This window comes from Falco peregrinus, chromosome 6 (assembly GCF_023634155.1).
Source record: "Falco peregrinus isolate bFalPer1 chromosome 6, bFalPer1.pri, whole genome shotgun sequence".
Classification (NCBI taxonomy): domain Eukaryota; kingdom Metazoa; phylum Chordata; class Aves; order Falconiformes; family Falconidae; genus Falco; species Falco peregrinus.
Genome location: NC_073726.1, coordinates 3,289,487 through 3,307,233, shown reverse-complemented (window position 1 = coordinate 3,307,233; position 17,747 = coordinate 3,289,487). Strand labels below are relative to the sequence as shown.

Genomic DNA, 17,747 nt, shown 5'->3' with positions numbered 1-17,747 from the left:
AGGGGACAGATGTACTTACCAAGATCTGAAACCCAATATATATCAACAGGATTAGCTAAAATAAAAGTACATTCCTTGGGCTTCAAAAGCAGTGAGAAACAAAACCCACCGCCTCCCCTGCAGTGATAGTGCTTTTTGGCAGATTCATAGCCACCACAGCTCACCTCGTTTCAAGAAATCTCGTGTAGTTTTGACAGACAAGTTATTAAAGTTTGTAAAAAGCATTAGCACAAAGCATTTTTAGGTTTATTTAAATAAAAATTATAATTTATACAAGACTTTTTAAACAAACAAGATTTTCTTAAAAAATGTACAGGGCAAATAATTTCATTATTTCAATTCTTCATACAGTATAAGTCTTTTGTCAAACAAAAGTTACACTGATAATGAATTATTTACAACTTCAAAATATAGACTCAAACTTCAGACATAAAAATTTTAACATCCATTATATTTCAATGATTAGTAGAAATTAAACATCTGCCAAAATGTACAGAATTCAATAAAAACTACCAGTGTTTTTAATACAAGTTTAAGTAGCCAAAAAAAGTACATCCTTTCATCTCTTCATGATTGAGTAAAACCTCTTTTCTCTTTGTCTGCAGGAACAAGGGTAGGGGTTTGCTGCTGGCATCCTGTGTGATGTTGCTACTAATAGCTCGTTTTATTCAATCTTGCCTCACAAAAGCTACAGAGCACGGAAAGGCATGATTTCATATTTCAGCTTTTTTTTTGCCTTTTGAATTCAAATGGTCACTGATAAAGAATTAAAGCAGTCAGTTTTCATCACCCTTTTTTTTTTTTTTTCCTCTTTAAAAGGGACTCAAACTAACCAATGCACTTTTAAAGAAGTTATATCCAATTACGCGTGAATGATCCAGCAATGAACCACGGACATCAACAGAATTGCAAATATAAACAGCAAACAGACAGAATGACAAGAACATCACTTTCTGCTATTTGAAGCACTTTACAGTTAAGTGGTACAACCCAGCCTGTTACTGAAGTGCACCAGGTTACACTGCAAAACTACACAGGAAGATTGGAATTTCAGGCGAGAGCTTCAATGTAATTATACAAGTCAAGTATATATTTACTCACTGTCCATCCCCTCTTGCCCACCAAACCTGGGAGGGTGTAGCAGGAGGAAAAGCAGAAGTAAACACACCGAGGTTACCTTCTAGTGTCTCTGAAGTCACATACGCCACCGGAGCAGTTATGTAGCAGGAACCTGGACGACCCAATGTAAAGCAAACTTTGCAAAATACGTACACAGATATTTGTCAATTATATTACAACTCTATTTTTTTAAAAAAAAACCAGTCTGTTTTCTATATATTAGAGTGAAACAATGTTGCATTGCAGTTTGCACTAGGTTTACTGTATCTCTACTAGGCTTAACCTCTAACTTTTAAGTTCACACTGTTAAAGTGCGGATTAATTTCAAATGTCAACACATTAGATTTTACAAGTTTCTAATTTCTTTATCCAGAAAAAAAAAGAAAATTTAAAAGCATATTGTACATGAGGCATTTCAGTCTGAGAAAAGGATAATGATTTCTTTTCTCCCTCTCCAAAGCCTAGGTATGGTTAACTGTCCTGGCACCGTCAGCACAGGACCTATAGCTCCTCCAGTAACCAGAATCTAGGCCAACCCCACATACTAGGGTCAACCAGTGAAGGGTGGGAGGGGGAGGAGGTAATAAGTGCAAGTCGACTGATTTCCTACTGAAACTGCTGTTATGATCAGAGTGAAGGTATAAATTACACTTGAAAAATGATACAAAAATAAGAAAAAGAGCATGCTCTCTGTAAAAAATATAGTTTTCTGTTTCTCCAAAAAAAAGGATAACCTTGAACACACCCAAGGGATTTTTCTTCTTAAGACAAAATGAATGAATCTGATTACGATTTATATAACATTAAGCGATTTTAATGCCTATTTGTTATCCACACTAACTATTCAAGGAAGCTTTTAGAAAAGGAAGCCAAATGATAATAGACAACAATTACAAAAACCGATTAATTGATTTTCAAAGTAGGTTTGATGAGAAAAATTTAAGATCAAGAATTTTTACTTAAATGAAACCTGAATGTGTAAAGTGAAGAAACCATAAAGTGTCAAGCCACATCCATATTAGAACTTGGCAAAATGGATTTCCCACCAGCTTCACTTACATTTTAAGTTTTCAGGCCTTAAGTTATACCATACCAAAGGAGGTGTCAGAAATGCACCCCTTTTTCAGGTCACGTAAAGACATGTTCAAGTGCTACTCTAAAGGGAGAACTCGATGACAGCGTTTTAGCTGTTACGGTGGATTCTTCCCCATGCTCGTTTACATTTCCACCCAGGGCAAGGAGTTTTATCCCATCAGTGTTTCACTTTACAGTACCCAACCAGATCACAGTATTCAACAGTATTTCTTCACTATCAAGTTCATATGAAGCTCTTCATTATCATGCCTCTTCATGGCCAGACTGAAATAAGGTTTGTACAGTTTGACTGCCACCTTCTCCATTACTGCTGTATTTGCTGAGAGACTTTAATTAAAAAATGTGCTAAGAGTTAAATACCCTTTGGTGTTTGTCTCCCTCTCCCTCCTTCGTTTTTACCCCTTTCCCTATAAAGAAAGAAAATTCCTGTTTAAAAAAGGAGAAAAAAAATTCATGAAATTTAGTCCCATTTTCACATAAGAATTTACATCTCCATTGGTTTTTTTTGGGACATTCACATAATGTCTGGAAACATCCATCCCACTCAACTCAAAAGACACAGCAAAGGAAAAGACATACTGGAAGGCTTGGCATAACTCCTACTGTGCTTTCATGAAAATGCAAATAAAATTCTAAACCTCTCAGATGGGTGCTATTATATAGAGTATAAAAGCTTTCTAATATTAAAGAGAGAAGTCAATATGTGCTTTGCTGCTAGACAGGCCTGAGAGAGTTTAAAGGAGCACAGCCTTCCTGCTTTACCTGGCAGTTGGGTTTAATTGTTACTAAAATTTAATTTTGCAAGGGGCAAGACAGCAACATACCAATGCCCCTCAAACGATGCTTTGAAAAGGAACTATTGCTTTCACTTGCTGTATTATAGTGTTATTTCACTACAAGGTAACTCAAGACAAAAGTCAAATTAAAAAAAATTCATGTCTCAGTTTAGTTTAATTATCCACCTCCCCCAGCACGAAAAGCCTGCAGGTCTTTAATGCATTAACATACAAACACCTTGTACATACAACATGTACAATAGTTGAGCCCTTCCGTGACAAATATCTACAGAAATACAAATATATGATGCCTAACATTTTAGGAACAACATTTTGGTGCCCTCTTTTATAAAAAGTATTTGCCTGCCTTCCTTCCTCTTACTTTGGTTAATTAGGAAAGGAAGATATAATTACAAACTTTCTCCTCCAATTCACTGTACAAGCAATTTAAACATTTGCACGCAGGAAAAATTGAACCTAACCAAACTGGTAAAATACCCTTCTGCGATACAACCATCAGCAAGAAGTTCTTTTGAATGCAGTTATAAATATGGAAACGCTAAGATGCTAATACTTCCTTGGTGTTGCTATCAGTTTTAATAAAGAACCCAATTAAAAATTCTGAGCAGAAGAAAGAGACTTCAGGGTGCTGCAGTCATCATTCTCACATCTTGGGGAAAAATATCCAAGAAAAAGGGACAAATGTATCCCTAGTGGTATCAGTGGAATAAAAAGAATCAATCTGTTTCACTTTGTTATTTAGTCAGTTCTCCAAGTTATCTTCCCAGCTTTTAATGTCAGTAAATAAACATTAAAAGTGCTTAATGTGCAAGGCTAATAGTGATGATAGCACTTTCACTGTTTTGTTTCATTTTGTTTTTTGTTTGTTTTTTTTTTTACAAAAACCTTAAAAACAAACATGAAGGCATATATAAAATACACTTGATTTATGTAACAGAGAGAATATAAACCACCAGACAAGAAAAATTATTGCAAAATAGATGAGGATGTTCATTTTTTTCACTACCAAGTTGTAAAATAAGAAAGTTTCCTTTAGATCTTCTAAGACAAGATACTAGCTCTCACTGCTTGATGATGCAGAGGTTATTTTCACATACTGGTTGAAAATTGTCTCAAAAGCTTCATCTCTGTGTACCATGGCACCAAACACCAAAGGCTAAATGACAGAAAAAAAACCAGATCATGTCAGTCCACAGAAGAAAAAAAACTTCCTCTAGGTATAGTTCTGGACAAGTCAATAGAAACAAGAGAGTAACTGTACTCAAAGTGCATTAATAAAGATATACGAATCCTTTTCTCTGCTAAATCTGTGGATATATGGCAGAGTTTCTAGTATGCTTCCCTTCTTCCTAAACCAACCGCGGCATTAAATGTGTCTGCACAGAGTATTAGCAACCGAGAACACTGTAACTCACTTTCCATCTGCTCAGGGCATGACGTTTTCCTGACCGACCTCTGCCTTCTTTAAAGACTTTAAAAAAATCTGTATCGGTGCCTCTTAATTTTGGCTCATAGAATATTTATCTAGGTAATTAACATTATTAACCTCATAATTAAAAGCATTTCTCAATAGCAAACAGCAATCAGGAAACCTGGTACAAGTTGTGTGACTTGGCAAAATGTTATAAATAATTGATTGGTTTAAAATAAGGTTTAGTCGTATGTTAAAGAAAGTTTCAGTTGTCCAAAAGGTATTTGAGGCTTAGAGAAACTTAAATCTTTAGCACCATAAGACTGAAACAGGAAAATTTAATCCGAGGGCCAGGCCCTTCCACCCCAAAGCCTCCTCACCCATGGATACTCCCAAGCCATCAGCTTTTCACTTCAGACTACACAGCAGAGCAGCACCCATGCTCCTGATGAAGGACACTGGTGAACGGTCAATGGAATTAATGAAATAATGGAGCAGAAAGGACGGAGAAAATTTTTCTGAAGTGTTATAGTAAAATAGTCCAGATGCAGGAGAACAAGCTGAATGTTTAGTTCACTAAAATTCTGAAGACAAATATACTGAATATTAGACAAGTGAATTTAAATAAAAAACAACAGCAAACAAACACTGGCATAAGGAAACAACAATAACAAAAAAAGCCTATATTCTGGTGCTAGCCAGAGAAGGAAGAAAAAAAGGGCATGAAGTCAAACACAGCAATACAGATACAGCCAGCTGCTTACTTTTTGTGTCGATGGTGTTGATACAGCAATACCCATGCCTGATCCCGGGAGAACAGAGAGCACTTTATACTAAAAAGAAAAAACACACAGATGAAAGATATCTTATATACTGAACAACTGCAAAAGGTGCTGAGGAGGTTACACAACTCATCACTGGTATGTCCTCCCAGCCACAACTAACAGACCTCCGTTAAAAACAAGAGGCGGCCAGAAGCTGTTCCCTAACCCCAGAGTCAATGGGTACAGCATTGCCTGTACAACAAGAACCTGCCTCTCCTCCTCCTCCTCCTCCTCCCGTGTGCCGCGGCACAGCCAGCCTGCCTGCCAGAACCAGCCCCGGCCCCAGCTGAGCGCCCTGGTACCGCTACAGCACGTGGGAGCTGGCCCAGCCGCGATGCCAGGGACCACGCCAGCAGCTGGATGGGGCAGGCAGGCAGCACAGCCCAGCCCCACGCGCACCTATGCACCTGAGAGCGTGCCTGGGAGCATCACCTAGAGGTTTCCCTAGAAGGAACGTTCATCCACTGTTTAAAGCAGCAGCAAGCAGACCAGAAAAAGCTCCTTTTTCAAAATTAAATAGACAAACAGGCTATGTACAGGGCATTGGGTTTTGAGGTTTTTTTCTTCTTAAAGAAAGTCCCCAAGGATAAGAAAGAATACAGTTACCTGAACTGGGGCACATCCCCAGCGGGAAGACAGCCCAAGTCTGACCTGTGTTTCCTACTCGCAAATAAAACCAGGTGCGGTACATTTTTATGTCTGGGTGCACGCTCCCTGTCTCACCTTCATTAAAAACGTTAGACAGATGCAAAAGGACCTTTATGGCAGTAAAGGCCTACTAAACAACGGGTCAGTATTAGTTCAAGCATGATGTTTAAAATCCACCAATATGCATTATTAATTCCAACAGGAACGTCCAAGTTGAGCGTAAGTTGCCTGCTTTATAGACACGTGATATAAATAAGAAGGCATTCATTTGAAAACCTGGAGGTACTTAAGCAGTAGACACCGGGCTGAGGTGTTTCTTTGACCAGCATGATTTCATCTGTGGCACTCACGGCCAGAAGATGTAGTAGAAAGCAGGGGTGTCTGCGTTTAAGGGGGAGGACCAGTTCAGAGAGGGTAACAAAAAGTGACATTAAATATCAGAGTGACACAAGGCACCAGTAAAGCCATTGGTGACTGCAGGCTGATAAATTCAACCAGAGGAAGGATGGTATCCTACTTGCTATGCTTCCAACCATCCACTTGTTTCCTGTTAGTGACGGGATGCCAGCTAGACAAAACTAGATGGAACAGCCTGATCCAGTCTGGCTATTGTAATGATTTACCTGTCTCCACTGAAAAATCCCTCTTCCCTCGAAGGTATATTTTAAGGGATATCTAAGGGATAACTTTTAAGATGGTGCATCTACCGATATCAACATCCAAACTGAAGTCAGTATTATACAATCCCCACTACCACAAAATCTTCTTAAAACCGACACAGCTATAGTCAATGCAGGAGTTAAGAAACAATGCAACTTTAATTTTAAAATAAGTCAGGAGTATAAGGGTTTAGTAAACTACTTTGCCTTGTGGTGAGTCCAAATGGCTAAAGAAGCAGTTCTGGGAAATATTATTTATCACAGAATTACATTTTACTAGTAAAAATTATGAATGGCGTGCTTTTTCAAAGTGACATAAGCAGAAGGGCAAAACATTACCAGCTGAACAGAAAACCAGCTTTCTCCCCTATTTGCAAAACAAAACAGACATACCTTCTGAATATCTGTTATATCCGTTAGCTTTATAACTTTATTTCTTTTAGATGAGCCAGATTTGGAGCTTTCAAAGCACAAGTAACTGAAGAAAAAGAAAGAAAATGCTCATTTTAATACAGTATTCTAACACAATGTTCTCAGTATCCCTTCTGTCACTTCTGAAGTTTGAAGTTTCACAGGTTAAGATCAGTTTCAAAAAAAAAAACCCAAACCCCCCAAAAAACCAAAAAAGAGGCACACAGCACACAATTCAGTAATTCAGTTATGGCTTCTAATTCAGAGCAAACATTTGTAAATTCCAGCAACTGGCTAATGTGACTGAAAGCCCAGAACATACTGTATGCACATACACACAAAAATCTTGTATTTATATTCCTGCACCGAATGGTTAAACCTGACAAGCATTTTAAAGACAGAGGAAGCAGATATACCCTTAAACAGTTGAAATACCAAATCTCAAAAGGCTTATAAATCCTTTACCATCCTAAAAGAGTAATGAAAAACACTGCATTAGTTTCATGTTATTGTGATGCAAACAAAAGCTCCGATTTCTAAATGCTGGAGAGTGCTCACCATCACTAGGTGACACAGCATACAGATGAGCTTTACTCCCATTCATTACACTCCAATGGAATGTCAGGGCAAGACCCAAACAGTAGTGAAGATAAGTTATTCAGCCCTGGGAGGCTAGGGGGTAAGTAAGGATTAAAAAAAATAAAAATCAAGTACTAGATCTGCCACCAAGGTTTGAGTATCTGTTTTCTTTTTGTTGCACATTGTTTCAAGGAAGCCATACACTCAATTTGCTTTAAAAAAACCCACCTAAGAGTATTTGCCAAATAACCATTGATCACCACTCTCAAAGTACGCTTAACTTTTATGGTGGGTTTTTTTTTAGTATATATAGTTAGTTAGTATGTTATCCACATCAAGAACTGCACCAACTAACAAATGACTATACAGAGCACTCTTCATTCCTATGCAAGCCCTTCCAAGGCAAAATCACATTTGTCAAGTGCTACCACACTCCAGATTCAGCTCGCCCTCCCCTCCCCTATGGTGTTTTGAGGACTTAAAGCACCAGGAAGAGGCATTTTTGTTTCAAAACACTGTTAAAGGATTACTTTTAGATTCAAATTTTTCGATGCCTGTTTTATTTCCCTCCTGAGAAATGTGTGGAGTGCAATGACTCACTTTTCTGTGACATAAAGAACTCCATTCCTGATGTAGTCTGTAGGCATCTTCCTATCTCTGTTAATCAAGCAACAGCGCCAGCCATTTTCACACACTGAAAAAGTCATAACAAGAAATCTTACTTCAAGAAAAAGACAGGCATTACCCCCAAGTTTCCTTATAAAACAGCAGAAAACACTGAAAATTAAACTTTAGATACCTAAAACTAGAAGTGTTTACAAAGAAAAGCCTAAATGTGTTTTTAGGCATCGTAACACCTGTTTTAACACTGGTTTTAAAAAACCCTAAACCAAAACGCACCCACACAATTATTCCTTTTAACTTGATTATTCCATTTGCATTACCACAAAAGGCACACCAGGCTGTGCATTCTTTCAAAGAACTGCAAGGATGTGGAATGAAAGAGACTGTCTCTGTTCATCCTAATTTAAAGCAAGCCTTTTTAACCAAAAGCTTATACCTGTACATTGCACAGAACGGGAATTCAATTTTAAACTATCCTTAGCTTTTTAGTAAATACTCTACCAACGTAGCCTTCCTGTTGCGTAATACCTGCCAAAGGACGCTCATTTTCTGACAGGTTAAAAACTTCATGGAAATTCCCTCTCTTGGTGGTATGAAAACGACTTGTGTCTTCATCTTTGCTTATTCCAGTTGGGGCACTTGAGCCCACGTAACTTCTGGATGCTGCTGTTTGAAGCTGCAGGAAAATAAACATGATTCCAAAATTTCAACACCAACATTTAAGCTGTGCTCTTAAAAAACCAAAACCCAACCTAAACTTGGCTAACTACTCTTCCTAAAAAAAGAAAAAGAAATAAAAATCTGTAATACAACAATTTTCATTAATGACTTCCCTAAAATTAACTTTGGACGATGGCACTATACTATGGCACTATTCTATTGCTATAGCACAAAACCAGTGTGCTATCTGAACATAACCTTTCAAAGTGCTGCCCTTTGATGGACACCCTTTGCTGGGGTGAAAGCAGATGGTGCTAAACGCACCGATATTAAAATACCATTTATCTACAGGAAGGGGTATATTTGATAAGATACTGCTAAGTTACTGCACACAGCTCCAATTATTATACTAGTGAGATTACTAACAGCTAACACATTATCAGTACTTGGCTTGTCTGCAACAGTCAGGCCAAGTACAAAATATTATCGCACAAAATAAGTTCAGAAAAAAAAAAAAGAGCAAACAAAGAAAAAGCCACACAAAACTGCACAAGCTCATTATGAATACATATGCTGAAATTGAAAGGAAGTTTTCCACGCTACGATCCATACCTTTTCATGCCCTGACAGCTAGCAGGAAAAGAAACAAACAACACAAATGTGACAGTGACAAAAGAAAAAAAGTGAAGTCTATTTAACAGTATAATACATAGAATAAAACATGAACTGAGTGACACTGACTGCAAGATCTTGCTCACAAACCAAGAGACTACACACAATGAATGCAATTAAAAAAAGAAGAGTTATCAGTGGTTAGAGCACACCAATTTATTCAGGTTGCATTAGAGCCATTGATCTTTCCTTTGCTTTGAAGTTGCACTGAATGTTGAGAGTGTTGACACATGAAATAAAATTGGAATGGCTGTCAGCATCCTTTTGGGGGATAAAAAAGGTAGCACGGAGTTCTCAAAACTGAAGTACTTGAGTAAAGTCTACTTTCAAACAGAGCACCTGAACCACTGGAGACTGCCCTAGCAAACAAGCCTTGCTTCTGGAAGGATGGCAGGAAATTTCTTTCGGAAAGCATGCCTACGTTTGCTTTTTTGTCTTGGTGAGGCACCACACGGTTCCAAAGGCTGGCTTTTGTCATCGAAGCATTAACAGCTCTGTTCTTAGCCCTACCATACACATGCAGTTAAACAACTGGCAAGCTGACAACATGCAAGCTCAGGACTAAGCCCTTCTTCTGTAAAGGCCTGATACTGTCAGAGGCCAGCCAGCCTCTGCTGCTTTTTTTTTGCACATAAGTTGGCAGCACTCAACACTTCGCAGGGTTTAGTGCTAACAAAAGAAATCCAAAGCAAACAAAAAAATACGTGCTGCATTTGCTGACTAGAAACCAGACTGACAAAACAGGCACAGCAGAGGGTATTTACCATCCAGCTTTTAGGGTAACTGTAATACAACGATGCCTTGGGAGAAAAGAATAAAGAAAGTTGACATGGAAAGCAAATGGTTGATGATAACTGTACTATTGCTTCAGTTGCTGCCCTTCTGCCATGTCCTTAGCAATGACTGAGCCCCTGGAATCAAGGCAAATTATTGCTTCTCCAACAGTTTGTGTGCAAGTAAAGACCAGATGAATTTTTGAAGGCTTTCTTGGATAAGTTATTTGGCTCCATATGCACGTAACTAGGCAAAACTCCATGGCCCAAAACATAAAAAAGGTCAGGGTAAGAGGTCTAATGTTTTATGCGCTGGGATGAGGATTATTCATGCTCTCTGCTACGCTGCTTCCTACCTACCCGTACATAAAGAAATTAAGAAAGGTGTTTAAACTTCAGTACCACATCCCACTTGGTGGCTAAAGATGTGGGAGAGTCCTGCCCTTACTTTTAGTCCTTCCTAACACAGGCAAACGTTTCCTCTACCCTTAAAAGAAGCAGCTAATTTATCCATATCCACCCAGGCTTGAGAGAACCTATGGTCGATTACTAGAAGAAAAGCATTGTGCCCAATTTTGATAAGCCTTAAATCTAACTGGAAGTGATTGGATTTGTAATGCTGCAAGGGTCCCGACTGTCTAAAAATGTCACCAATGGTCTGGAGGTAGGAATACCTGGAGGTATTCCTTTTCACTTGATCCATCATCACCTTTTGACACACCACCGTTACCCATCAGACCCTGTTGTCAGGACTGTTCTCTAACAACACAGGGTCAGAATGGTGGTATAGGCAATGAATACTGCATTGTGTCGAGGTTTGTGGTGTCTGACAAGCTGTTTAATGAGAAGCCAAAGCAAATGCACGTATGCTGGCATTATATGCTTTTAGGGTCTGCATCTTGCATGAAAAAAAATGAAAATCCTATTTACATTATACCTTTTTGTACAAAAATCTATTTTTTATACTGTGAGGTTCCCAGAAATGTGGCAAGGGGTAAGAAAGTTTGCCTAAAATTATTGAGACCAAGTTAATGTTTTCAAAGACATCTGGAAGCGGAGAATGCAGCCCTGCACGTCCTTTCCAGGCGGACAAGCCAAGCCCAAGTCAGACACAGTAGTATTAAAACTACTGTGTCTGCTTCAAGCCATACAGAAAAATCAGAAGGGATAATTACTCTCTAAGTTTATTGATTTAAGTTCAGCAGTTCAGAGCCTTTTCATCTCTAAGGCAGATTGGAGAGACCCAGCAAGAAGCTGCCACAGCCACCACAGTGTGAAAGACAGCCTGTAAACTCGAGAGGCACAGAAACTTCTAAGCCCATCTTCTGCAAGCAAGAGAAATACAGGCTATGGATGGCTCTGTCCAAGCACTCATTCACCTCTTGCCCCTTGGAAAATAAGAGCAAAAGAATCAATTTCTTCAGGGACTGCTTTCTCTACTACTTCCTTCTGAAATACTCAGCTTATGCTACAGCTACCTCACCACCAAGTGCTCCATCACCCCCAGAACACCATACTGCTTCATAGGTTAACAACCAAGGGTTCATGTGTTTATCCCCTTTGCTCTCCAGCTGGGTACTCAGGCTGAATTACTGCTAAGTGCTGCACATTTTAGTCAGGGAGCTTATGACAGTACTCAGATACTCCATGAATGCAATCAGATATTGTGATAAAAGGCATTAAGGAAATGCTAATATGGGATTAGACTGAAGTTTTATTACAACTCCTTTTATTTTTAAACTACTAAACATTGACAAATTCAGGGATATGGAAAAGCATGACTTTCTTTTCCGTTATGCCAAGCCCCAAAACAATTTGCAGAGATGCACAAAACACAACACAAAGACTTAACTACAAGATTTTAACAGAAAAATCTACTGTTGGAGGACCAACATGGTGGAAAGTCACTTATCACTACTATGCTAAAAGGTCACCTAATACAAATAACCGTAAGACATAATGCCTAAATCTGTAAACTACTTTATTACCTCTGTTAATGCTTATCCCATTAGTAAGATGCATATTATATTCAAGCCTTTTTTAATTTAGCTTTTATAAGCAACTTTTTTTTTCAATTTACACAAGATTCTGAATTTTCACTGTAAAAGAATGTCTGAGAACAGAGGAGGGGAATACAAAGACTAAACTTTGACAATAAAATCACACAGGATGTATGTTACTGAAATTGATATGAGTATGGATGGTGTTATTTTTGTGTGTTTAGCTTAATATGATTTCCCATATATATATAGTTGTATATTTATATACACACTTTGGTAATAGACTCCTTTCATACAAGAAACAGAATCCATATAAAAAACTCCGTAGATCTTGAAAATAATAAAAAAAGTAGAACTAACACTGACTGTTAGGATTTAATTAACCTTCCCTTTAATGTGCTCTAGTCACTGGGGAAAAGGGAAAGGGAGAAAGGGATCTGATTGTCAGATGCTGGGAACAGAGAGACAAAAAGATTTATTACCCTTACCCGTCTAGACACTGTAGCATTAGATCTTTCTTTGAGCTGAGGATCTGTCGGGAGACTTGTCCAGATGATATAAGGAGTATCATACTTGGCTCTTAGTCTGGGGCATCGTTTGAAGATAAAATCAATAAGGAAAAACTTGATTCCAGCATAGAGTCCTGAAAAAAGGTCACTTCAGTATGCACATTGAAGGGGCATTAAGAACATCAATTTTTTGATCATGTTTTAACAAGTTCATGAATGAAATCTGATTCTTCTAATTCTGTATCTTCAGTCATAGTGCTAAACTATTCTCTCGGTTTTAATATTCTGATTCTTCTTCCAAAGACAGAAAATTATTTTTCTTTTCCTCCCCTGTCCAGACTCCTTGTTCCCCAACCCCAGTTCTTTCAAACCACTCGTGTTTATGCAGAACGTTAAAATAATTCAAACATACATTCCTTTTTAGCAGAAGCATTCTGAAAACATGATCTACTTCTGAAACAGAAAACAAATGCCTGAGCATTCAACTCTGCAGCTCCTTGCATGAATCTAAATGGCAACAGAGGGCTCTCATGTACTACATTAAACTCTGTCTTCCAGTCCAGTATGTCCTCTTATCTCATACAAATAATTTCCTTGCATTCTGCCAGATTAAAAAGGGATTGAAATACTCTCAAAACTTTACTGAATGCCGTTCACATCTCCTAAGAGTCAGAGTAAAAAAATAACTCCTCACACATCTAATTAAATTGCCATGTCAAGCAAACTACATTTATGTTCAAGCTAACCCAATTTGAAATCTGGTGCCACTAAGAGTAATACTGATATGATTATATCATTACTTTAATGAAAAAAAGAAATGAATTCTTGGTTCACAGGACATGGCTTCATACCTTTGGGGGGGGGGGGGGGGAAAGTGTCTCATGCTGTAGTGAGAGCCCTGTTTTCCCAATTCCCAGTTGAGACTTTAAGTATCTATAACTTCACCCACAGTAATCTGTTCATTTTATCCAGCCTATCCTCCAAGTTCTACAAGTACTCCCATTAACTCTTTCATTTTTTTACAGTCGGGTCATCTTCGTGCCTTCTATGTGGTCCCACATACACTGCAAGGATGCATGAGCAGAAAAAAACCCCAAATATAGGACTTCCTGGAAGCCCTATAGCTGACAGTCTGAAGAGCTCCACTAACAGCTCATCATCAATTTCCCCTCTTCAAGAAGCGAATGCATTATCCAGGCTTATTCTATCATATTATGTACCCAGAGATGGTTTTTGAAATGCTTATGATAAAAAATGACAAGCAAAATGAAATACTTTAAAACACTGCATTATTTATTAATGCAGATTTTTCTTTCTTAAACTCTAAAACGCTTCCTCAAAAGATCATGTTAAGTTTCAATGCAGTAAGTCTAGACTGTAACAGGTCGATTATTTATTGTGTTTACCCATTGCAAGCCCAATAATCCTGTAGGGCAAAAAGCAGGATGCAATAAAAGCTGCCCAAAGAGTAATGTAGAGCTTCTGTGTTATTTCTGGCTGGACCCACATGAACAAGCTGAAAACAAAAAAGAAACAAAATTTTATTACTAGTGTTCTGGACATTGGTCAAATCTTGGTTTAAGAGGAAAAAAAGACTCATCAGATAACTTACTTCTTAATTTTTTCCAGTATGTCTGCCATCTTGCCAAAAAGATTCTGCATAAAAAGCAAAGAGAATTAAAACCAAGTCCTGCATTATTTTGGGTTTTTTTGCCCACGTAACAGAAACCAACAGTTATCTTACTCTGTTGGTAACAAGCAACTCCCAGAAGTCATTTTTTTTAAACTCATTTTTAGCCATTTATATACTTCACAACTGAGCAAATACAGAACAGAACAGCAATTCTTGATGACTTCCATCTCATTTAACACCTGTTCTGTAACTCATGACTGACTGTTAGAAATGAAGCAGCTATTTGACCCCACCGTCATGACTGGAAAGTGTTTACATCACTGCAAATATTTAAAGAGTTAAAAGCTTCTGTCAGTAGATAACAAAATGGGAAGTTTCTTCACGCATTTGAGCACTGAAATTTCAGAAAGTGGTTACTGAGTTCACCAAATGTTGGACTGCTACCTTCTTTGGAAACACACCACTACCAGGTTTTTGTAATACAGCCTTGGAGGTACTAGGTTCCACATAATTCCAACAACTGTTGATGCAGACTGATGCCTGTTCAGAACCAAGAGGGTTATTCAGCCATCATCTCTGACCAATCCTTGCGGTCAGAACACCTGTAAATTTCATCCTCCCAACAAATTTCCAAAGGTATTCAGATAAACATATGCACCGCCACCAGCAGAAGGAAGGAGACAGACATACACAGTCGGCAAGAGAAAGCTAAGCTACTTGCAGCAGCAGCAGCACGTTGTTACTTGTGGGACAAGGCTGCAGTTCAACTGCATGGTGGAGTCACTCAGATGCTAGGGGAGCTCATCAAATGGATGGCGCTGGCAGAAAACCTTCCTTCACCCTCTCCCACACAAGCAGCAGATTTCAGGTCTTGGGGGTGGTAGTGGTGGTGTTTAAAACAGACTAGTTCAGAGATGCTGTACAAACTCTTGAATTAACACAGATAGACAGTAGCCTTCAGTGAAATCTTGAAGGAAGAGGGTCTCCTACACCAGTTTTGTGACTAGGAGATTTGGGATATAGATCCACACTGGTGGTAAGATTTGCCACCTGATCTATATTATCAAAAGTTCGTATGTACATATTAGGGGAAAAACTGTCAGAACCTGCTTCTGTTCCCCTCCAGACCTCGCTCAGAGCCATGACTAGAGAACCTCAACCAGTTCTCTGAAGCATTGTTCCATTTCAGAAGCTCCAGGAATCTTACTGAGATCTCTATTGCTCGTAGGAAAAGATCCCTATGCAAGGGAAGTATTGCTTTGAGTGTCTGTTATCACGTGCTGCCTAACAACATCCTTTGAGTACTTGGACTATGAACCTCCTTGTTTGTAAGGAAGCAGCTGGAGAGGTCTGAGAGCAGCACAGTACCTGCGCCTTCTGAGCCACGTCAAGAACAAGCTGAAACTTTTCAGACACGGTCAGGTCCTCTTTTGGGGGTTCCTAGGGCAAGAATGAGACAATGCATTACTTTTCAGTTCAGCTGAATGAGGTATTTTCCAAAATTCCTCATGAAAAAATGTCCCTCAACATTCTTGGCAATAGTGCTCTCCCACTTTAAACAGTCTCTAAATTTACCAAGTTCCTGCCTTGTTTCAGATATACTGTTTATGTCTTTCATTGCTGGATATCTTTAGTTTTCAATGCTTTTCCTCCACAGTATATGCAAACATATTAATATGAGGCTGTGAAAGACGCAGTAAATCTTTTGAGAAAGCAAAGTTGCAATGGCTGTCAGTCAGACCTCAGTGCCAGGGAAGGTTACGGAGCTGATCATCCTGAGTGCCATCACACACCACGTGCAGGACAACTGGGTGATCACGCCTTTACGAAAGTATGGCTTTACGAAAGGCAGGTTCTGCGTGACAAACCTGATCTCCTTCCACGACAAGATGACCTGCCAAGTGGACAAGGGAAAGGCTGTGGATTTTGTCTACCTAGACTTAAGTAGCGCCTTTGAAACCATCTCTCACAGCATTCTCCTGGAGAAACTGGCAGCTCATAGCTTGAATGGCTGCACTCTTCTTAAACACTGGCTGGCCGGCCGGGCCCGGCGGGTGGTGGTGAGCGGAGTTACATCCCGCTGGCGGCCGGTCACAGCTGGTGTCCCCAGGGCTCCGTGCTGGGGCCAGCCCTGCTTAATGCCTTTATCAATGACCTGGGCGAGGGCACCGAGCGCACCCTCGGCCAGTTTGCAGGTGACACCGAGCTGGGGGCAGCGCTGATCTGCTGGGGGGCAGGAGGCTCTGCAGAGGGGTCTGGGCAGGCCGGGCCGATGGGCCGAGGCCACTTGTAGGAGGTTCAACAGGGCTCAGTGCCGGGTCCTGCCCCTGGGTCACACCAGCCCCACGCAGCGCGACAGGCTGGGGCAGGGGGCTGGGAACTGCCTGGGGGGAAAGGGCCTGGGGGGGCTGGGTGACAGCCCTGGGCATGAGCCAGCAGGGTGCCCGGGGGGCAAGGCGGCCAACGGCATCCTGGCTTGTGTCAGGGACAGTGTGGCCAGCAGGACCAGGGCGGTGATCGTCCCCCGGTACTGGGCACTGGTGAGGCCGCACCTCGAACACGGGGTTCAGTTTTGGGCCCCTCAGTGCAAGACAGACATCGAGGTGGGGGAGCGTGTCCAGAGAAGGGCAACGGAGCTGGTGAAGGGTCTGGGGCACAAGCCCTGTGAGGAGCAGCTGAGGGAGCTGGGGTGGTTCAGCCTGGAGAAAAGGAGGCTCAGGGGGGACCTCATCGCTCTCTGCAACTCCCTGACTGAATGTCGTAGCGATGTGGATGTCGGTCTCTTCTCCCAAGGAACAAGTGATAGAACATGAAGAAATGGCCTCAGGTTGCTCCAAGGGAGGTTTAGGTTGGATGTTAGGAAACATTGCTTCCCTGAAAGGGTGGTCAGGCACTGGAACAGGCTGCCCAGGGACGTGGTTGAGTCACCATCCCCGCAGGTATTTGAAAGACGGGTAGACATGGTTTAGTGATGGACTTGGCAGTGTTAGGTTAACGGTTGGGCCTAAAGGACTTTTGCAGCCTAAGTAATTCTATGATTAAACTGATCTATTTCTGGTCTAGCACAGAAATGTCATTTTTGTTAGAAGTTTTACATCTAGAACTTTTAAATTTATTTGTTTAAATAGATTATTGGCCCCTGAAGAGTACCAAAACAATCCTGCAAGCAAGGCCTCACTAAGCCTTACTGAAAGGTTTGAAATTCAAAGAGCTCTATCTTACATTAGCATTTAAAATTCTTCCTGCTTAAAGCTGAGTACGCAAACATTAATTTCAAAATGTTATAAAGGAAACAGAATGCAAGGCTTCCTGAAGATTCCACAGGATCTAACT

At 40.0% G+C, this 17,747-nt stretch overlaps 1 protein-coding gene across 2 annotated transcripts in view; it reads right to left on the bottom strand.

Annotated features, from left to right (window-relative positions):
- Positions 1-224: 224 nt before the first annotated feature.
- Positions 225-17,747, bottom strand: part of GRAMD4 (GRAM domain containing 4) — an 84,960-nt gene continuing 67,437 nt past the window's right edge. For both annotated transcript variants that reach the window (XM_005242311.4, XM_055807925.1), the window contains exons 11-19: positions 15,783-15,854; positions 14,394-14,437; positions 14,188-14,297; positions 12,761-12,915; positions 8,696-8,843; positions 8,144-8,237; positions 6,947-7,031; positions 5,187-5,255; positions 225-4,167 (exon numbers count right to left, since the gene is read on the bottom strand). In XM_005242311.4, the coding sequence (XP_005242368.1) occupies positions 4,066-4,167; positions 5,187-5,255; positions 6,947-7,031; positions 8,144-8,237; positions 8,696-8,843; positions 12,761-12,915; positions 14,188-14,297; positions 14,394-14,437; positions 15,783-15,854 (879 nt within the window). In that variant the 3' untranslated portion in view covers positions 225-4,065. The remainder of the gene's footprint in view (positions 4,168-5,186; positions 5,256-6,946; positions 7,032-8,143; positions 8,238-8,695; positions 8,844-12,760; positions 12,916-14,187; positions 14,298-14,393; positions 14,438-15,782; positions 15,855-17,747) is intronic.